General features: G+C 38.9%; 1 protein-coding gene across 1 annotated transcript; it reads right to left on the minus strand.

The window, feature by feature from the left end:
- Positions 1–809: 809 nt before the first annotated feature.
- chst12.S (carbohydrate (chondroitin 4) sulfotransferase 12 S homeolog) lies at positions 810–19,209 on the minus strand. The gene is made up of 2 exons (XM_018239130.2): positions 19,000–19,209; positions 810–3,131 (listed from the first exon to the last, which is right to left on the minus strand). The coding sequence occupies exon 2, from the start codon at positions 3,040–3,042 to the stop codon at positions 1,795–1,797; it is 1,248 nt and encodes a 415-aa protein (XP_018094619.1). The 5' UTR covers positions 3,043–3,131; positions 19,000–19,209; the 3' UTR covers positions 810–1,794.

Consider the following 19,209-nt stretch of genomic DNA (forward strand, 5'->3'; position numbering starts at 1 on the left):
CTTTAACTTAAGAGTGTAAGGAAGAAGCCAGTAGAAAATAACCTTAAAATAAATATGAGCAGAATTGCTGCAAGTAGAACAGAAATTAGAGGAAAACTATACCTTCATACGGAGTATCTAACCAACAGATGATAAAAGAATGAAAGAATTTTACCAATACAAGTATGGGATCCATTTTCCAGAAACCTGCTACACAAGAAGGATATCTACCATGAATGCCATTTTAACCATATAATACAAATGAAAACAGGACTCCAGCCTATGGAGGGATCGTGCCGCCCCAGCCCAGCGTGACTGAAACAACTCAGGAAGATGATTTAATGGTGTCGGAGGGTCGCCGTTACTAAGGTTCGCCGGGCTGGGTGCGGCCTTGGGGAGCTTTTTCGCGTGCAGCTTCTTTTCACTGATACCAACACATTCCTATTTTTATAGGAATGTGTCAGTATCACTTTAAGGAATAAAGATCCAAATTACAGGAAGATCCTTTATTCAGAAACCCCCAAGTCCTGTGCATTCTGGATAACAGGTCCCATACCTGCATTAGACCCTGGGCGCCAGCATATACAGTATGCATTGATGTTGATTGTCATAGTATATCTGCCAGCTGCCCTGGATTTCCAGAGATGGTCCAGATTTTCACAATGGAATGGGCTGGGCCTTATCTATTATTTAATCTTACGGGTCCTTCAATTTGATTCTGTTTGTCTGTGATAATCATTTAGACTGCGCTAGTTAAAGGTAAATCCTGCATTGCCTCTGATGAAGGGTGTAACACACAACAGAAGACAGAATGCTTGAACAGTAAAGTCTTTACTTGACCCAAGTTCTTTTATTAAATACTTTAAATAATATATTAATTTAGAAAATAATACATATATAGTAAAAAGCATTTTAAAAGAACTCCTCCTGAGAAGTTAGAATGTCAAGGGAAATCTTTTACAAACATAAAAAAGGATCCGAAGAGGTAATGTCATAAAAATTCTGCTACAAATCAATGTCCTGCCGCTGTAAGAAGACTGTTATGTAACAGCACTTTCCTTTTGGGTTAATCTAATGGAGTGAATTGGAGAGAACCTCCTGTAGGACGGTAGAAGCATCATTGAATTTAGAAGAAGCGAGAATTTTACTTAAAAAAAAAAATTAACCTTAAAAGGGTAACTAAAACCCTTTAAAAACATGTCCCTAACAAAAGTACTTGTTTCATAATGGTGAAACACGTACCAAATTCACACAAAATAAATATTGTCCTTTTGGCATCACATTACTGTTGCACTTCGCAAATATGTTTGGGTGTGTTAGGAGTGAAAGATTTAAAAAATGCTAGGCTGAAACTACAACTATGCAGATGTCATACAGAAAAACCCCCGTTTTACATTTTTCAGGGGACCAGAAAAAAATGGTGTAAAATCCAGGAAAATGTAAAATCAGGGAAATTAATTATGCATAATATACAGATGGGACCATAAAACAACAATGTAAAATGAGGGAAAACTTAAAATCCAGGGATAAAAAAATTGAGGTTTCACTGTAATTCAATTGCAAAGAGCTGGTGTACAAATGTACCAACTTAACACAACAAGTACACTGTCCAAAGCAAGTGTGTTTTCAGTTCCCCTTTATGATACCCCGAATTTCATTCAGCTGAAAAGGTTGACTTTTCCTGTAAACTATACCTCATGCTTCAAAAACCAATAGAAAGAAAACAAACAAAATTATAAAATTGTACCAACCCTGGAAATCTTTATGGAAGGCAACAAACTATTGTTCGTTTTTTGGTATTTCGGCAAGTCTGTTTTATACACTCAACAGGTTTTCTGGTTTAGGGTAGCCAAAAAGAACAAAATCAGCCTCATACAATTTGTACAGTTTTTGTCTCCAGGCTACAGGAAGTTTTGAATACCAGTCATCCTCCCAGCTACTCGCAGTCCTGTTTCTGTAGCTGGGAGGGAACTGAAAGAGTGTATCTAAGTTTAATTGTCTTAAAAGCAACGCCGCATCTTCACCGAGAGTTTCCAGCTTGCCAATAAAATCATATTCAATCTGACACGGGTGGCACAGGCGATACACCTGCCTCCAATGTTCGTTGAATGGTTTCTGCTCTTCTGTCTGCGGATCAAGAAGATATTGTATAAACTGAGAGAACGATGGCATTGCGCCAGAGGAAAACGCTTCTCCAACCGTATCAGGGACTCTGGTCCTATTGGAGAAGCGAGTCAAAATAGGCACTGCAAAGCTGCGGTAGAAATCCTCATTTTCAATTTCAAACTTGCTGCGGAACGCAGAAATAAGTCGGACAAAAGGATCACGGACAAAGAGGAACTTGGTGTATTTCTTCAATTTGATCTTCATCATATGCCGGGAAAACTTACCATACCGGCGCCAAAATTTGTTAAAGGTTAGGTGACTACTTGTGTTATGGACATCCTCACGAGGAATTAGTAAGGGATCCTGATACGGAACTCCCTTCTTATCCAGGAGGCTCTCACTTAACACAATCATCACTCGCTTCCAATTGGTGCAGGCAACTTTTGGAACATAGCAGTAAATAATACCATGACGATCATCTACTATGAGGTGATCTAGTTCCCGATTGGGGATATCATCGAAAGAACGTTCCTTTGTTGGAAAACCAAAGCTTGAGTTGCCACAAAACTGTAGCAAATTCTGTTTTCTCTCTTGCTGTATCATTTCCTGATCTAGAATTGTATCCTCTATTTTTCCTTTGGTGGACCAATCATAACCCCTGATGTTTTCCTCCAGGCTGCTCGGGCCTTGCAGTGGAATTTTTTCTGCTTTTGTGCTTTGAAATTCACTTCTCCTTGTGCTAAAATTGAGAAAGCTATTTAAAAATGCATCTACATCTGAAACAAAACTGTTTCTCATACCAGCAGTTGAAAGTTCTGCGGGAGGAAGAGACTTGCTGAAGGAAGTGTGAAGATTCAGATTAACTGTCCCAACATTATCCCAATAAACAATGATGAAGAGAATCATGAAAACCGAACCCAACGCCACCAGCAAACAGAAGAGCCTCGACTTGGCCATTGTGATCCACGTTATTCTTCTCTGTTTGGCTTTATTCAGGTTGATGAATATTGGCTTCTAAATTCCATGTCAATGTACTTGCAGTAAGCCTAAAATAAAATGTAAAAAAAAAAAAAAACATATATTAAAAGGAAAAATACTTAATGAATAGAAAAAGTCTTTTTTATGCATTTTCTTTTTGGGAACCTCTGCTAATGACTGAACAGTACAAGTGTTTGCTTTCTCTATGTATGCTTATGTGAATAGTGGATAATGTTCCCCCAACTTTAAATTATTACAATGCACCAAAAAGTTCTATGCTCATATAAAAGCATGAGACCAGAGACCCAACAGGGAGTAAAATACTCTTTACAATACACAGGTTTCAAGGAATAGCATGAAAAACAACAGCACTGAGCATTGATTAGAAGGATTTAATTTAGGGCTAGTCCACATGAGGAGATTCGGGGAGATTTTGTCGCCTGGCGACTAATCGCCTTGTCTTTTGAGCGACTATCTCCCCGAACAGCCTCAGCGTTTTTCCCCATAGGCTGCAATGAAAAGTCGCCTGCGCTAATGCACACGCGGCGATGCGTTTTCAATAGTCGCCCAAAGTTGCCTCAGTGACTTTGTCTACATTACATTAACCCATTAGGATTGCGTTTCCATCAGTAAGGATTCATTATACTTTAGTTGGGATCAAGTACTACAGAGAAAAAGAAAATATATTTGAAAATGTTGAATTTTTCATGAAAATTCAGTCTATGGGATATGACCTTTCTGGATAATCGTGACCGTGATAAACACAATCACTTTTTTTTCTCAAAAGAGTTTGATTCCCTATCTTAATCATTTAATAAATTCCTCTTCCAGGTTTGGGAGCTGAACTGAATATGTCCTATGTGTCATAAGCCTTAGTGGTTATGTTTATTGTATATCCACTAACTATTTTTCTAATCAGCCCCGACTAACCAGAAGCAAGGCAAGACTACAATTTTGCAAAAAAAGGAAACAAAAATAATCATATTCGTATCTGAAAATATTTTTTAGTTCAACTACCAACAATGTTAATACGTTTATAAAGAGGAAAAATAAATTTTCCCTGGTACAAGTTGCTTTCAGGCACAAGGAGGCATTTCTGCTAACAGTAACCTTTTAAGACATTCATATACTGTATAAGTTTAGCTTTCTTTTAGGGCTTATATAAATATTTTACTTCTTCTTGCTTATTCGGTCTAGTCTAGATTATGCTGTTATTCTCTTGCATGTTACATTAATCTTTCTTATGGCGCTAGCCTCTATCGTTAGTGAAAACCCTAAAAAAAATGAGAAAAAACAAAGTGTGGGCAAAGAATCCCCTAGGTTTACTCTGTGTGTGTACAGATAGACACCAGGCCCAGGGTAAAGATCAATTAACTATGGCAGCTTAGTTACTTGTGAGTACTAATACAAACTGGCAAATATTAATAGTGGGGGAATGTAACGTGTTTTGTTAGTGCAAAAAAAAAAAAAACACTTGCAAAGACCATTGCGGATGTTAACGACCATGTTTGCATCCTTTTCGACCCATTACAGAACTCAACAACTTCCTCGCAAAGTTTGCAACCAAACGGCTTTTGCGAACGTTTGCAGTAATCGTAATACAATTTTGCAATCGCAAAGAATATTTTGCGCCAACTCCAGAGCAGGTGTTCACACTAACCTTTGCTTAGCAGTATAATATTTGCAAGCGAATGATTTTACATTGCAAGCAGTGCTAAACAAAAAAGATCATGTTAAACATTGTTTCTGATTTCTAACTACATCCCCCTTTATGTCTTTTAATCAGATTTAATTAGCTATATTGCGACATTGTTTTCGTAGACAAGTGCAAAGTATATAAACTGGCACGGCTTTTAATAGCACATGCATTTATAAATAACTTTACAACCGCTGAATATTTGTGCATATTGGAAAATAGCTTAGTACTACATTTTCTTGCACCGTGTTTTTGGCAAGAGTTCCCCTTTAGTAATGAATCACGTTTTTATAGCAACTCACAAAGAAGCATAAATTAAATTTACCTAGCACATAATCATATGAACGAAATAGTAACTTGGGTTAAATAAAGGCACGTGTCCATCAAGCTGAAACTTTTATGTCTATATAAAACTTGCCTTTTTGATCCAGAAGAAAGCTAAAAAACCCCTTCTGAAGCCAATGTGGCTCAGGAAGTGAAAAATTCCTTCCTGACTGCAAGTTAGTGACTGCAAGTCACTAACTAAACACTATCTTCAATAACCCCTAACTATCCAATATATCTGCCAGCTCTCACGGTAAAAAAAAATTTGCAAAGATTAAGATGGAACCTCCTTTCTTTTAATGGGAGTGGATGCCCTTGTGTCTACTAATAATATACTGGAATAAAGCATTAGAGAGATTAATATATGGTCCCCTTATGTATTTCTACACTGTTATCTTCTGCAGCGTTAACAACCCCAACCTGGATAGTCTTTCTTCATAACCTAAACTTTCCATATCTTTTACCAGCATAGTTGCCCTTCTTTGGACTTCATTATTCATAATTAATTGGGCTGAATCGTTTTGTGTCATCTGCAAACACTGATACATTACTTATAACACCCTTTTCCTGAGTGATTTAAAGTCATTAATTAACTTTAAGTTATCAAATTTAAATAAAAATTGGCCCAATAGAAAACCCTGTGGGGCCCCACTAAGAAGCCTGCTCTAAGCAGAGAATGTACCATGGACATCCACCCTCTGTAGCCAGTTTCCTATCAATATACAAGTAACATTACGAACACCAAATGATCAGTAATTTTTGGGGCATGGTATCTAACATGGACAAAATCCAAACAGATCACGTCTAGTGCAACCCTAGTATCCAACCTCTTACTAACCCCATAACAGAAAGCAATCAAATTTGTCTGACATGACTTTTCCTTCATAAAGCCATGCAGATTACTCTCATACAGTACTGCCATTCACCAGGATATAATTTTGAATGCAATCCCTTAACAAGCCTTCAAATTTCTTGCCCATTACAGATGTCAAATTTATCAGTCTATAACTGCTAGGCTGAGAGAATCCCATTTGAAACATTGGGATTAAGTCAGATTTCATCTTCCTCCTGGCTATAACTAAATTTCGCTCTCTCAGTACCCGAGGGTGTATTCCATCTGGCATTGGTGCCTTGTTCACATTAACTCTGAGTAAACCTTTAGGTACCATATCCTGTGGCAACCACCGACTAGACTGAGCAGAGTCATCTGTGTCCATATCAGGTGGAATTGAAACATGACTCCTCAATTGTATGCATTGAAGAAAAGAACTGATTAAGCACATTTGTCTTTTCTGCATCCTTTATAGCCACACTCTCAACCTGCACCTTATTACTATTAAAATATTTAAAATGATTTTGAGTTAGTCTTAGCCTGTGCTGCAATCAGTTCCTCATTTTCTATCTTTGCCTTACTTATTGTTGTTTTACAACATTTGTTATAGTGATTATATTCATTAATTACAGATTTTGCTCCCTCTGACTTTTAAATGTTTTCCTCAAAAAAATCGTCATGCAACAAGTCTATAAACTTGTTCCTATTAGATGTCCTGGCAGTACTGTTTTTTACAATTAATAACTTGGTAATTAAAATCCCCCATTATCATTACTTACCCCAAACTGGCAGCCTAAACCATGCCCCAAACTTAGCCCTTCACTAACTTGAGGGGGTACCAATTTTTGAAATTACATTGAAGGGAAGATTTATCAAAGGTGGGAACATGATGCTTATCTTGACAAAATATAAAAGGCTTTACAACTCAGGTACCAAAAAATGTTTTATTAAACAAAAGGACAAACCAGCATTTCTTTTGAGTTGTGTTATTAAATCCATTTAAGATAATCGGAACGTCACATAACCATAAGAATTTTCTTGGCTGTTTTCGTGCCTGCAAAAACTGTCAGGAAAAATAATAGATGTGAAGCGTTAACCCGAACTAAAACAACTCAAGGCTGACTATGGTATATACGTCAGATGAGAAGGGAGGGGGGGGGGATACATTTTTATTAAATCTGATCAATTTGCCTGTAAGCAATTTTGTACAAAAAGCTGCTTTAACTTAGGGTCTATAAAAATGCATGATGATATGCTTGAATTATGAGTATAGGAGTATATGGGCTGGGTAACTTTTTGTGGCAATGTAAGGACCTGTTTATTTAAAGAGAGGGGTATTTAGTTCGTAGCTTCTTTGGATGAGTGTAGATGAGCTATTCTGTCTATTAGTATTATGTCTAAACAAATATATGAGTATGGGGTCTTTGATGGGTCTGTCCAAAAAAATTTCCCTGATGTTGACCAAGCAGGTTTAAAAATCTTGTTGGTTAAAGGACCACATTGGCTTACTGCAAGACTCCTGATCCAAGGAATTTGCACAACTCAAAAGGGAAACTTTATATAAACACACAGCACAATTGATACGGGTATATATTAAAATAGATTTTTAAAGGGATAGTGAGACTTCTCAGGTTTTAGCATAATTGAATTCTTCATCAAAATATGCCTACATGTCCTTTAGACCATTTCCTCAATGTGGCCTCTTTCTATGTAAATTGGACACTGGTCACTTCTCCTTTAAGAGAGTGTAGGACTCCAACACGTTATTATGGTCCCATGGGGCTTGTCATTTAGAACTACAAGGCCGGAAGTTAAATGCTTGACTGACAGGAAGAATCCAGCAGCACAGCTAATAGCTTATACTATGTCGCCACACAAGGTCAGGGTTTACAGCCTCCTTATCACAGGGCTGCTGCTTTCTCATGTTCACGTATGTGACTATACAATAACAATGCTCCGCTCCTCCACCGCACTGCAAAACTCCTCTTCTGCACTGCTCCGTGCTGCTCATTTTATTTTTAAATGATGCTTTCAACTTATTCTGCTTTACTTGATTATGTGTGGCCCTTGTCTGCCTGCCTTCCCTGCACAAACAGAATGATCTGTGCCAGGACTGCTTGCAAGATTAACCTTTTAACCCCCAGAGCTGGAGTAGATCTCTAGTGCAGGAAAAGTCAAGCAGACGGGAAAGGGACACATATATATAACTTAGTAAGAGGGAATGAGTAAAAAGCATCATTTGAAGAAAAAAAATAAGCTTGAGCAGTGTGGGAGAGGAGATTTTCAGAAAGAGGAGGCTTTCATTTTTTGCAGGAGTGGGTGTGAGATAAGAGCGGCTGAAAGCAGTAGTACTCGCCCCCTACAGGAATTAGTTACATAGTTACATAGTTAAATTGGGTTGAAAAAAGACAAAGTCCATCAAGTTCAACCCCTCCAAATGAAAACCCAGCATCCATACACACAACCCTCCCGACTTTTAATTAAATTCTATATACCCATACCTATACTAACTATAGAGTTTAGTATCACAATAGCCTTTGATATTATGTCTGTCCAAAAAATCATCCAAGCCATTCTTAAAGGCATTAACTGAATCAGCCATCACAACATCACCCGGCAGTGCATTCCACAACCTCACTGTCCTGACTGTGAAGAACCCCCTACGTTGCTTCAAATGAAAGTTCTTTTCTTCTAGTCTAAAGGGGTGGCCTCTGGTACGTGATCCACTTTATGGGTAAAAAGGTCCCCTGCCATTTGTCTATAATGTCCTCTAATGTACTTGTAAAGTGTAATCATGTCCCCTCGCAAGCGCCTTTTTTCCCCAGAGAAAACAACCCCAACCTTGACAGTCTCCCCTCATAATTTAAGTCTTCCCTCCCTCTAACCAGTTTAGTTACACTTAGTCTCTGCACTCTCTCCAGCTCATTTATATCCCTCTTAAGGACTGGAGTCCAAAACTGCACTGCATACTCCAGATGAGGCCTCACCAGGGACCTATAAAGAGGCATAATTATGTTTTCATCCCTTGAGTTAATGCCCTTTTTTATGCAAGACAGAACTTTATTTGCTTTAGTAGCCACAGAATGACACTGCCCAGAATTAGACAACGTGTTATCTACAAAGACCCCTAGATCCTTCTCATTTAAGGAAACTCCCAACACACTGCCATTTAGTGTATAACTTGCATTTATATTATTTTTGCCAAAGTGCATAACCTTGCATTTATCAACATTGAACCTCATTTTCCAGTTTGCTGCCCAGTTTTCCAGTTTAGACAAATCAGTATCCTTCTCCATATGAGAAAGTGGAGTGTTTTTTTAAAACAATATATTTTATTAATTTGTGGGATAACATCAGTAATTTTGTGATTAATAGTTATTATTGCCATCAAAGTAGAGCTCTAAGCACAAAACTAGAGGTGTCACTATCACTTTAACAGATTACAATGGGCTTCATTTTAATTACTCCCGAGCTTATTTGCCAAGCATTTGATGAAGGTTTGGCACCCAACCAGTATGGTATAATTAAATGTTTGCAGAATACAAAAGCTGCCAAATTAACAGGGCCACTCATTGCCTCAGACGGCAGTGAGTGGCTAGTTAAAAGGGATGGCACAAAAAAACAGAAATCCGGCTCTACTAGTGCAGTAAGCGCAACAGAACTCTCTGCATAAGCTATGCGGCTCCCTTTGACATTCATATCTATTATTAAAGGGAATTAAAATCTTAGTTTTCAATCATATATTGAACGCCACATCTCTATGCCTCAGGCAATCACTTTCCATTCTAGATGTCACTGGACTCCTCACATTCCCTCGCTGCCTATAATGGTGTAGCCAGTGCGTAGGCATGGAAATCAGGTCCCCCATTCTTGTGCAGAAACAAATTTTGGGGTTATACAAAGCTTGCCTTAATAACAGTGTTCACAAAATGGCACCCGTGGGCTTGCTGTGATTATGAATTCCAAGACTGAAGGAAAAAAAATGTAAATAATTTATATATCATAAGTAAAGTTTATTTTGCTTAACAAACATAATAGAAAGGAATCTGGAGATATTTTTTAGGGTTACAGGTCCCCTTTAAGTAAGAGAGTTTCCAACTTAATTCAGTTAGGTAGATAACTATTGCACTCCAAAATCCAAATATGAAAGAAAAGCTGTTTACACATTAAACAAAAAAAAAAAAAAAGCATTTGTACTTCACATTAACCAAAAGCAGAAGCAGAACTATTATACAGAATTATCACTCAAAAACACATTGTCAGTTTACACAGCATTTCCCATTGCTATCAATAGGAAGTGACCTACTGTGAGTTACTCATTTTTTGACACATGCTTCAAACAAAGACTTCTAGAAGAGGTGCTAACGAAGGCAGACTCTGGAAAACACTGATTATAAATTACAGGTTCTAACAGGTATCATCCATAAGGCAAAAAGTGGGGAACATATTCTCTCTGCACACTTTAGGGCAATGGTTCCTAAACTGTGTGGCTGGCCCCAATTCAGGAGACCGGAACAATGGCTAGAGGGGACCAGCCTAAATATCACTTCTTCAGGTACTTTAGGGTAGGGGCACACAAGCAGATTTGGGGAGATTTAGTCGCCTGACGACTAATCGCCTCTTCTTCGGGTCGACAATCTCCCTGAATGGTTTTCCCCCTGCCTTCCACCTGCTAAAATGAAAAATCACCTGCACTAATGTACACATGGAGCTTCAATTTCCAAAGTCGCCCAAAGTTTCCTTGTGAGGCAACGTCAAGTGACTTTGGAAATTGAAGCACAGCAAGTGCCATTGCGCTTGCGTTTTTTCATTATAGCAGGCGAAAGGCAGTTCGGGGAGATTGTCGCCCCACAGAAGAGGCGATTAGTCGCCAGGCAACTAAATATCTCCGAATCTGCCTGTGTGCCCTTGCCCTAAAGAAGCCAAAACTTATAGGCAAAGTTGGGTGGAATGTGGAACTATGGCTGAATGTCTGATAAATGTTTTCATTTGAGTGTATCCTTGCTATGATCTAAGAGGGGGCCTTGACGAAATGCTGATTAAAGGGGACTTGAAACAAACAAAAAAAAACACAACCCGTGAGCCAAATGTCAAAAACATTTTTTGGAGAGCAGCATGCAAAAGGTTCCTGGGCTGTCCAAAAATATGCTGTGATTGGCTACTGGTAGCCCCAATGTGGACAGTAAGCATACAGGAGGCTCTGACTGGCAGTACTACTGGATTTAATGCAAACAAAACTTGCTTCCATTCAATTAAAAAAGAAGCACCTGTTTTGAGGCCACTGGGAGCAACATCCAAGGGGTCGGAGAGCAACTGGTTGGGGATCGCTGCTCTAGAGCAAATGTTTGCTTTTAAATACGTGAACCATAAATGCTGCTTGCCAATTAGCTACTGGGTAACTTGGGTAAACTTTATTACATTATGATACTACTCTTGAATTTTTTTGCCAGGTTTTGCTGCGCCCATAGACTCCAATTGGTGAAAACAATTGTTTGGTATCAAAAAAAATTGTTGTCCATACACTTCAATGCATTTGGTGAATTTTTCAACATTTTGCAAATTTGCGGCAAATCGAAACAGGTCAGAATCGCTCATCACTACTCTTCACATGTACAAATCTAGATTTTGAATTTCTTAACCTTTTTTTTTCTACAGATAAGCTTGTGTATGGAAATCACACTCACTTCCAATACCCAGGCAATGGTTTCAAAGAGATAAGGAGAAGAGAATGTTAAACACAAACATCAGTAGTGACTATGACAGTAATTACATATTTGGAGAAAAGTAACAATGCAGATAAACCATTAAAAAGATCAGTCACAAAGGCGCAAAGTTTAAAAGAATTACTAAACCATCATGCTCTATTGCAAATGAAATTTTTCCAGTCTTTCTAAAGTCCTTTCACAAGCGCATTTTACTATACATATATTTCTGTAGCAATTTTAATCCTCCCTTTTCTGAGATTGAGCAAAGTACATATTACAGGGCTGAAAGAGCCATCAGCCCATCAAACATCATGTGCCTAAGAAAAAAAGCACATAGTTTGTGCCAAAGTTTGAAAAGAATTTCTAGCAACATATTAGGAAAGGCCAGTTGCATCATATAAAATAGGGATTAGTCCCCTGTGCCTCTACATTCCTGTTTGGAAAACACATCCCGTTTTTAATAACCACCCCTTTCTGGTCCATGAATTTGGGCAGTTCTGCATATGAGGTGATGTATGGGAAATATGAAATAATCAGAGAATATTCTAAATTGCGTTTAAATGACCCATATATCCTGTCTGTTTTTTTGCGGAACAGTCCTGATCTTGACACAGTGGCCTAACTACCAGGGGAGCAGGGGTGCGATTGGGCCAGGACCCGCACCCCCTCAGGGACCCCCGGCAGCTCGCATGCCACTGACTTCTTCAGTAATTGTGGCTGTTTCCGGGCGTACGGAGGGGGGCGGGGGGCCCTGCTGCACGTCCTGCGACAGGGCCCGCCCCCTCCCCCCTCTAGTTACGTTACTGTCTTGACACCTCAGCCCGTAGTCCCAGATTGTTACTGAAATGGCCCGACTTTCTCTTTGATCTCCTGCACTGAATCACCAGAAAAAGATACAAAGTTTCTAACTTAATTGGCTTTTGGTAGAGAGCCCAGAATACGTGGCAGGTGCACTTCAATACTTTTGTAGCAATTTTAGTAACAACTGTAACAATTTATGATAGGCAAGTCTCTTGGGGAAACTGTGACTTGCACATTAAAGGGCAAGTTACCTTAATTAGCAAAACTGTAATAACATAAAAAACACAGAAATGTGTTCAAACTTTCATAACCTGCCAAATTTTGTAAAATGAACAAGGTAATTAGGGGGTGTGGGCAAAAAATATCATTACGCTCATTGCAGCAAATATTTTTGTTTCTCTTTTAATTTCCAAAATGTTGGGAGGTATGTTGATCAGATCCTAAAAAATTTTAACATACACCAGAGATAGGTATAGCTAGCCCCTATCTTTCCTTGCCAATCACAACCTTTAAGTTGCAGGAAAAGAATGATTATAATTATTATTATAAGGATATGAGATTTCAAGGCATGTTATATAAGAAGTGGCAACAAAAAGCACTGATACTTAAAACTCATTTGTCCCTAAGGTGAATGAACATATAGATTTTCACTGAATAAATCCTAATAGATGTGGAAGCTGCACACAAAGCCAGAGGCAATAATCTGGGACAGCAAAACCAGACTAGAGCTTCTTGCCACTAATCTGCAAATATGTCTAGTACAAGCCCAGCCAGAGTGAATTTGTTTCTTATTTTCTCCTAATGAGGACCGAAACGTCGGAATCTTGTCCAGTATACTAAAAACAAAAAGGTAAAAAATGTTTTAAGGTTGTGAAGGCTTGTATGTATAAGCTGTAACTGTGCACCCCAAACAGCTCAACTGCTCGTGAACCTCCAGTGTGTTAGGAGTATTTAAATTTTTTTTACAAACAGATCTTCAAACTGCCACTGGCAGTGTGTTGCGAGTGTTGCTCTACTTTCAGCTTGTGACTACTTTCAGTGTGACATGAATATTTTGATACGGAGCTATCCCAAGAGGGCAATTGGGAAACAGCGGGAGAGTTAAATGACTGGCAAAAGCAACCAATTCCCATGAGACTTCTTTGTTTGCCATCAGTTTATGGCACAGAATAATTGTTCTATATTGGCAGCTCGAAATAGAACAAACAAACAAAGGGAGAAGTTAAGAAAAAGGATAACATTTAAAATACACAAGGAGAGTAAAAGGAAGATGAAAGGCACACTATACAATAGAAACTATGAAAGAGAGCTCCCATTAAATCACATTGTTTCCAGAGAAAAGTCAATGTTCCTTTGCAGCAGGCAATTACCCTTGTGGGAAAAGTATACATAATATTATAGTAATAACAACAGTCAGGCTTCAGGCTATGCAACGACTGAGCAAGCCGTCTGTAACTTCTCACAATAGTTCGTTTTGGTGAGAATACAGCAAGGGCAAAGGTTTTTGAATTGACATTCACTTGTGTTCTTGACCCAGACACAACTTAAAAGATCAGCAACATCATATAAAATGAAAGTGTTTTAAAGTAATAAAAATATACCGCAGTGTTGCCCTGGTGTTTGCTTCAGAAACACTACTATTGTTTCTATAAATAAGCTGCTATGTAGCCATGGGGGCAGCCATTCAAAGGAGAAAAGGCTCAGGTTACACAACAGATAAGCTCTGTAGAACATAATGGTGTTATCTGTTATCTACTATTTAACCTGTGCCATATAGACTTTTTTCAATTTCCGCCATTGCTACACAGCAGGTTTAAAATGGGAGTCGTTGATCCCAATAGCCAAAGGGCTATTTTGTTCTTTAAGGCTACTAATTTGTCACCTTTTATGACATAGCTTTCTGTTCAGGTCCTCTCCCATCATCATTCCTCATTCAAACCACTGCCTGGTTGCTAAGTTAAATTGAACCTGAGCAACTAAATAGCTACTGTGGGAACTTTGGGAACTTGATTACAAGAGTCTTTCCAAGATGGATTCAGTATTACGGGGGAAGAAACATAAATAAAAGCAAGTGTATTTTGCATCATTTTCCCTTGGCTTTGAAATGGGATGGGGTTAATCTTTAGGATCCCCATGGGTGGAAAAAGTTGTTGCGCATCAAAACTGTTGTCATCCCGTGAGCTTCAATGCATTTGGCAAGTTTTTCGCTGTTTCGCGGATTTTCTGAAACGGATCAGTTCGCCCATCACTAATGCACAGAACAGATATCTGTTCTGAACGACCAACGTTGATCAAAGCAGTTGCAAGTATAGCCCAGATTGGGGAATTTGAAGCCTCTGAGGAAGTCGGGCAACCGACGAAACGCGTTAGGCGGAACGAGAAGCGAACACCCAACGTCATCACCAGGCACCCGGAGAGGATACACACGGCAGAGAGGCAACGCTGGTCGGAGCACGAACAATGCGAGTGCGGGTGATTCAATGATTGTGATGCTCGAAAACTTGCCACAATTGTGAGTGTAATTTTAAATGTTTTTTTTATAAAATAAAAAGTATTTTATGCCATGTTACTGCTCCAACTTTAAAGCAATACCGGACTTGCTGACCAGGATTCAGACACTTTGAAGGACATAAAAAATTGATTAAACATTTGTGAGTATACATCTAAACTACACGGGGTGATTTGACTTACACATATCTGTGTGCCACGTGAGTGTGATATGCATGAGAACTCAATTGAGACTCCTGAAAGTGGGCTAAACAAACCGAGGTGTAAATATAAGACACTATATATTATATTGCTATACTGCTTGTTTCCCTAAGCTAATGCAGCGCTGACTCCATACAGATTGAAGGAATAAACGAGTTTATTGGGAGCCGGCCAGTGTCGGACTGGCCCACAGGGATACCTGGAAAACTACCGGGTGTCAGTGGGCCCTCCTGCTTCAAAACATTTGGCCTATTTCATGGCCAGTACCTATTTCTATGAGAACAAAGAGACTAAATAGATTAAATAATAGATTATACCATATAAAGAAAAGAGACTAGCAGAATAAAGGTTGCATGAGGAGAGGAATTATAATAGTACTGATCTAATAGTACTGATCTAAGGTCTTTTGGTGGGCCCCTGGTCTAAGATTTTTGGATGGGCCCCTGGTTTCCCAGTCCAACACTGAAGCCGCAAAGAAAGGGAAGCCCCAGGAATCTTTGGGTACAGTAACTGAATTGAACCAGATTGGGGGTTGCTCCAAGGGTACATATGCCAAGGCTTTTGTATAAATCCAGAGTTGTGTTTAACAGAATGGGTATTCCTGAAGAAACTACACCTTAAACCAGTGAAGAATAGGGAACATGTGCCAGACATGCACTCATTATGGGTTCAGCTACAATACAGTCCCAATATTCTACGTACAAGAACATCATTCGGCCCACTTTCCAGGTATAGTTGCTCCAAACCGCAAAACGACGCACCTTGCACATGGTTCAGAAATCCCACGGTACACACCTGAAGAATAACTGTAGTAAGCATTTCTGTGTATGCCGTCATTTGAATAGCTTTGCAGAGAAGCGGTAAAGAAAACAGGACATTGATTTTGATTTCTGAAAACACTACATCTGAATGTGGCCTTGCACCACCCCAGATATCAAGCTTGGACAAGAATTACACGCATTTGTAGGAAGGTGTAAAGATGCCAATACCTGTGCAAATCACAAGATACAGGAGAAAAGAAAAACTCTTCCTTCTAGCAGCTTCTACCAACGTACAGAGAAAAAAATACAACCACCTCATTCACATTGGTTTATTTCACTTTAAATCGACAGTAATCCTCTTATGTAAAACTATATAGCCTGTCATTTAAAGGCCAATAAACCATTCATAAACCATTAAAGAAGCTGCAGTTATAATTCGCCTATTCATGTAGCAAAGTTCTTTCATTGGGATCAAAGTCAACCACCTCAAACACTGATTTATATTATTTTATAGTAGGATAAAGATTAGAAAACAGACTCTGAGCTGCTTTTTGTGTTATAAACATATTTTTAGGAACATTCCTTAGATTCCAGTTCCTTATTCTGCTGTTTAATGTGTGTTTGTATGAAGGCTCCTCTTCAGCTCTCAGTAAAACCCATACATAAACCAACAGCGCCTATTCAATTCAAATATTATTTTCCTTATAAATCTCCAAACACTAAAGGTTTTGATTATGATGAAATTGAGCGTTTGAGGTCACATGACTTTGCCAAACCACAGCCATAGCTTCATATGCACTGCCACATCATCCACAACACTGACATTTGGTGTTATGACAGTGGCCCATGATTCTGTAGGCTCGTGAGTGACAGTTTGAAGAGGTCAAACAGGAATTGGGGGGGGAGTTAAACTTGTCCACGCTTTCCCATTTAGAAGCATATGGAAATTTGCTTGGTGCCTGCCCTTAGACGCCTTTAAGAATATATATTTAGTCATTGGGTTAAGGGTAAAACAATTTTAGGATGAAATTCTGGCTATTTTCTTGCAGGAATGTGATGTTAACCATCGGCCTCTACTTTTCATTCTGCAGCCGCTTTGAATTATAACACAATGGATGTAAAGCAGCTTAACCCTTTAAGAAGTAGCACAACTCTCCATTTGCAAGACCATGTCTATAAACCCTAACCTGTCAGACATTAATATAGTTTTGGTTGATTTTGGTTGATTAAGCCCTTTAAGATATCCGCATAAGAATACCTTAAAGGGGTTGTTCACATTTGAGTTAACTTTTAGTATGATGTAGAGAGTGATAGTCTGAGATAATTTACAACTGGTTTTCATTTTTTAAAATCCCTGGGTTTTTGAGTAATTTAGCTTTTTCTTTAGCAGTTCTCTAGTTTGCTATTTCCGCCATCCAGTTGCTAGGGTCCAAATTTCCCTAGCAACCTTGTAATAAACCGAATAAGAGACTGGAATATGTATGGGACCAGTAGAAATATGATTAACAAAAGTAGCAATAACAATATATTTGTAGCCTTACAGAGCATTTGTTTTTAGTAGGGATGCACCGAATCCACTATTTGGGATTTGGCCGAATACCCGAATCCTTGGTGAAAGATTCGGCCGAATACCAATCCGAATCCTAATTTGCATATGTAAATTAGGGACAAGAATGGAAAAAGTGGAAAAAAATCAGTCACTTTATTTCTCTACCTTCCCCTAATTAACATATGCAAATTAGGATTCGGTTCGGCCAGGAACAAGGATTCGGCCGAATCTGAATCCTGCTGAAAAAGCTGAATCCTGGCCAAATCCCGAACCGAATCCTGGATTCAGTGCATCCCTAGTTTTTAGATGGGGTTAGTGACCCCCATTGGAAAACTGGAAATAGTCCGAAGAAGAAGGCAAATAATTAAAAAACTATACAAAATAAATAAAGAAGAACAATTGAAAATTTGCTTAGAATTGGCCACTCTATAACTTACTAAAAGTTAAGGTGAACCAACTTTGTTTTCAGATAGATCACCAGAAATAACACCTTTTTCCAATGACTTTCTATTCTCTATGTGTCACTGTTTTTCTAATATTAACGTGTAAAATCTTAATTTTTCAACTTCTAAAGCAGCTCTGGGATGGGGGGTCGCCGACCCTGTAAACTGTTCTAAATGGATACATTTAGTTGATACATTTCTTACCTTTGTCCCTGCTGAGCAAATCTTTGGGTTTCATTAAAGGCTGTTGGAATTGATACAATAGTTACTAATACCCCAGAGATGCTGCTGAGAAATGGGTCAACTCAATGTTGCAAAATTGTAACAGTTTAGTCTGCACCTGAATTACTGAGCTGCCAAACTGAAACACCAGAGACATGAACATTCAAAACTTTTTTACAAAAAGATTTTGTAAAAACAGTAAAAAAAAAAAAAAAAAAAATTACGGAAAGTAATTGAAAACAACTGAAAAACGTGTTTGGAAGGTGAATAACCCCTTTAAGGGTCAGTCTACAACCAAATACAGCTTTACTTCGACAAGATGAATAGAATACAATCTGCCTATACTTGCAATTCAAGAAAAAGCCATATTTTCAAAGTTTTCTTTTTTTACTTATTATAATAAGGAAGTATCAGAACATTGGTTGGCTCTGTATAAACAAACCCCCACCCCAGGCCATTAGTTGCAGCTCTTTAGTCTTACATGTAAGAAAAAGCCCATTATGCAGAGGGGATAAGAGTGCTCTGTTAAACCTCATGAATTACCAGGGAGATGTAAATGTAAAGTAGTATTGGGGGTCTCTGTTTAACAACAAAAAGGAGAACTGCAAAAAGAAGGGGGTATGCTGTCCCTTTAAGAGGTGCTCTTGTGCAGTTTGTTTAGTCACACAGCGCTGGAACGCTTCTATTCAAGATGTTTTGGACATATTATTAAGACAATTCTATTACTCCAGGCCCAAACTACGTTCCCCTGCCAAGCAGGGAATCCCCCTACTACGGAACATAGAACTACAACTCCCAATACCCATCCAACAGCGCGGCAGTTAAGTGCATGCTGGGGCTTGTAGTTTCCTGCAAATGCCGAAGACCGATTTACGGTGCCGCGCCATTGGTTACCTTTTCAGAAGGCAGAACGTGTTACGGTAGTGCCAGGCTGCCTCACTGCCGCGGCTCGAACTCCTCAGCCTCATGGAGAAAGTCATGCGCCCGAGCGATAAATAAATCCGCTATCTTGTAGCGCCAGTTCCTGGCACGGACTGAGCAGCCATCCCTGGGATGTGCTTAGACCCGCCCAGTACTGAACGGAGGCGGGACTAAAACCGCGAC

The sequence above is a fragment of the Xenopus laevis genome, chromosome 9_10S, assembly GCF_017654675.1.
Source record: "Xenopus laevis strain J_2021 chromosome 9_10S, Xenopus_laevis_v10.1, whole genome shotgun sequence".
In the NCBI taxonomy this organism is placed as follows: domain Eukaryota; kingdom Metazoa; phylum Chordata; class Amphibia; order Anura; family Pipidae; genus Xenopus; species Xenopus laevis.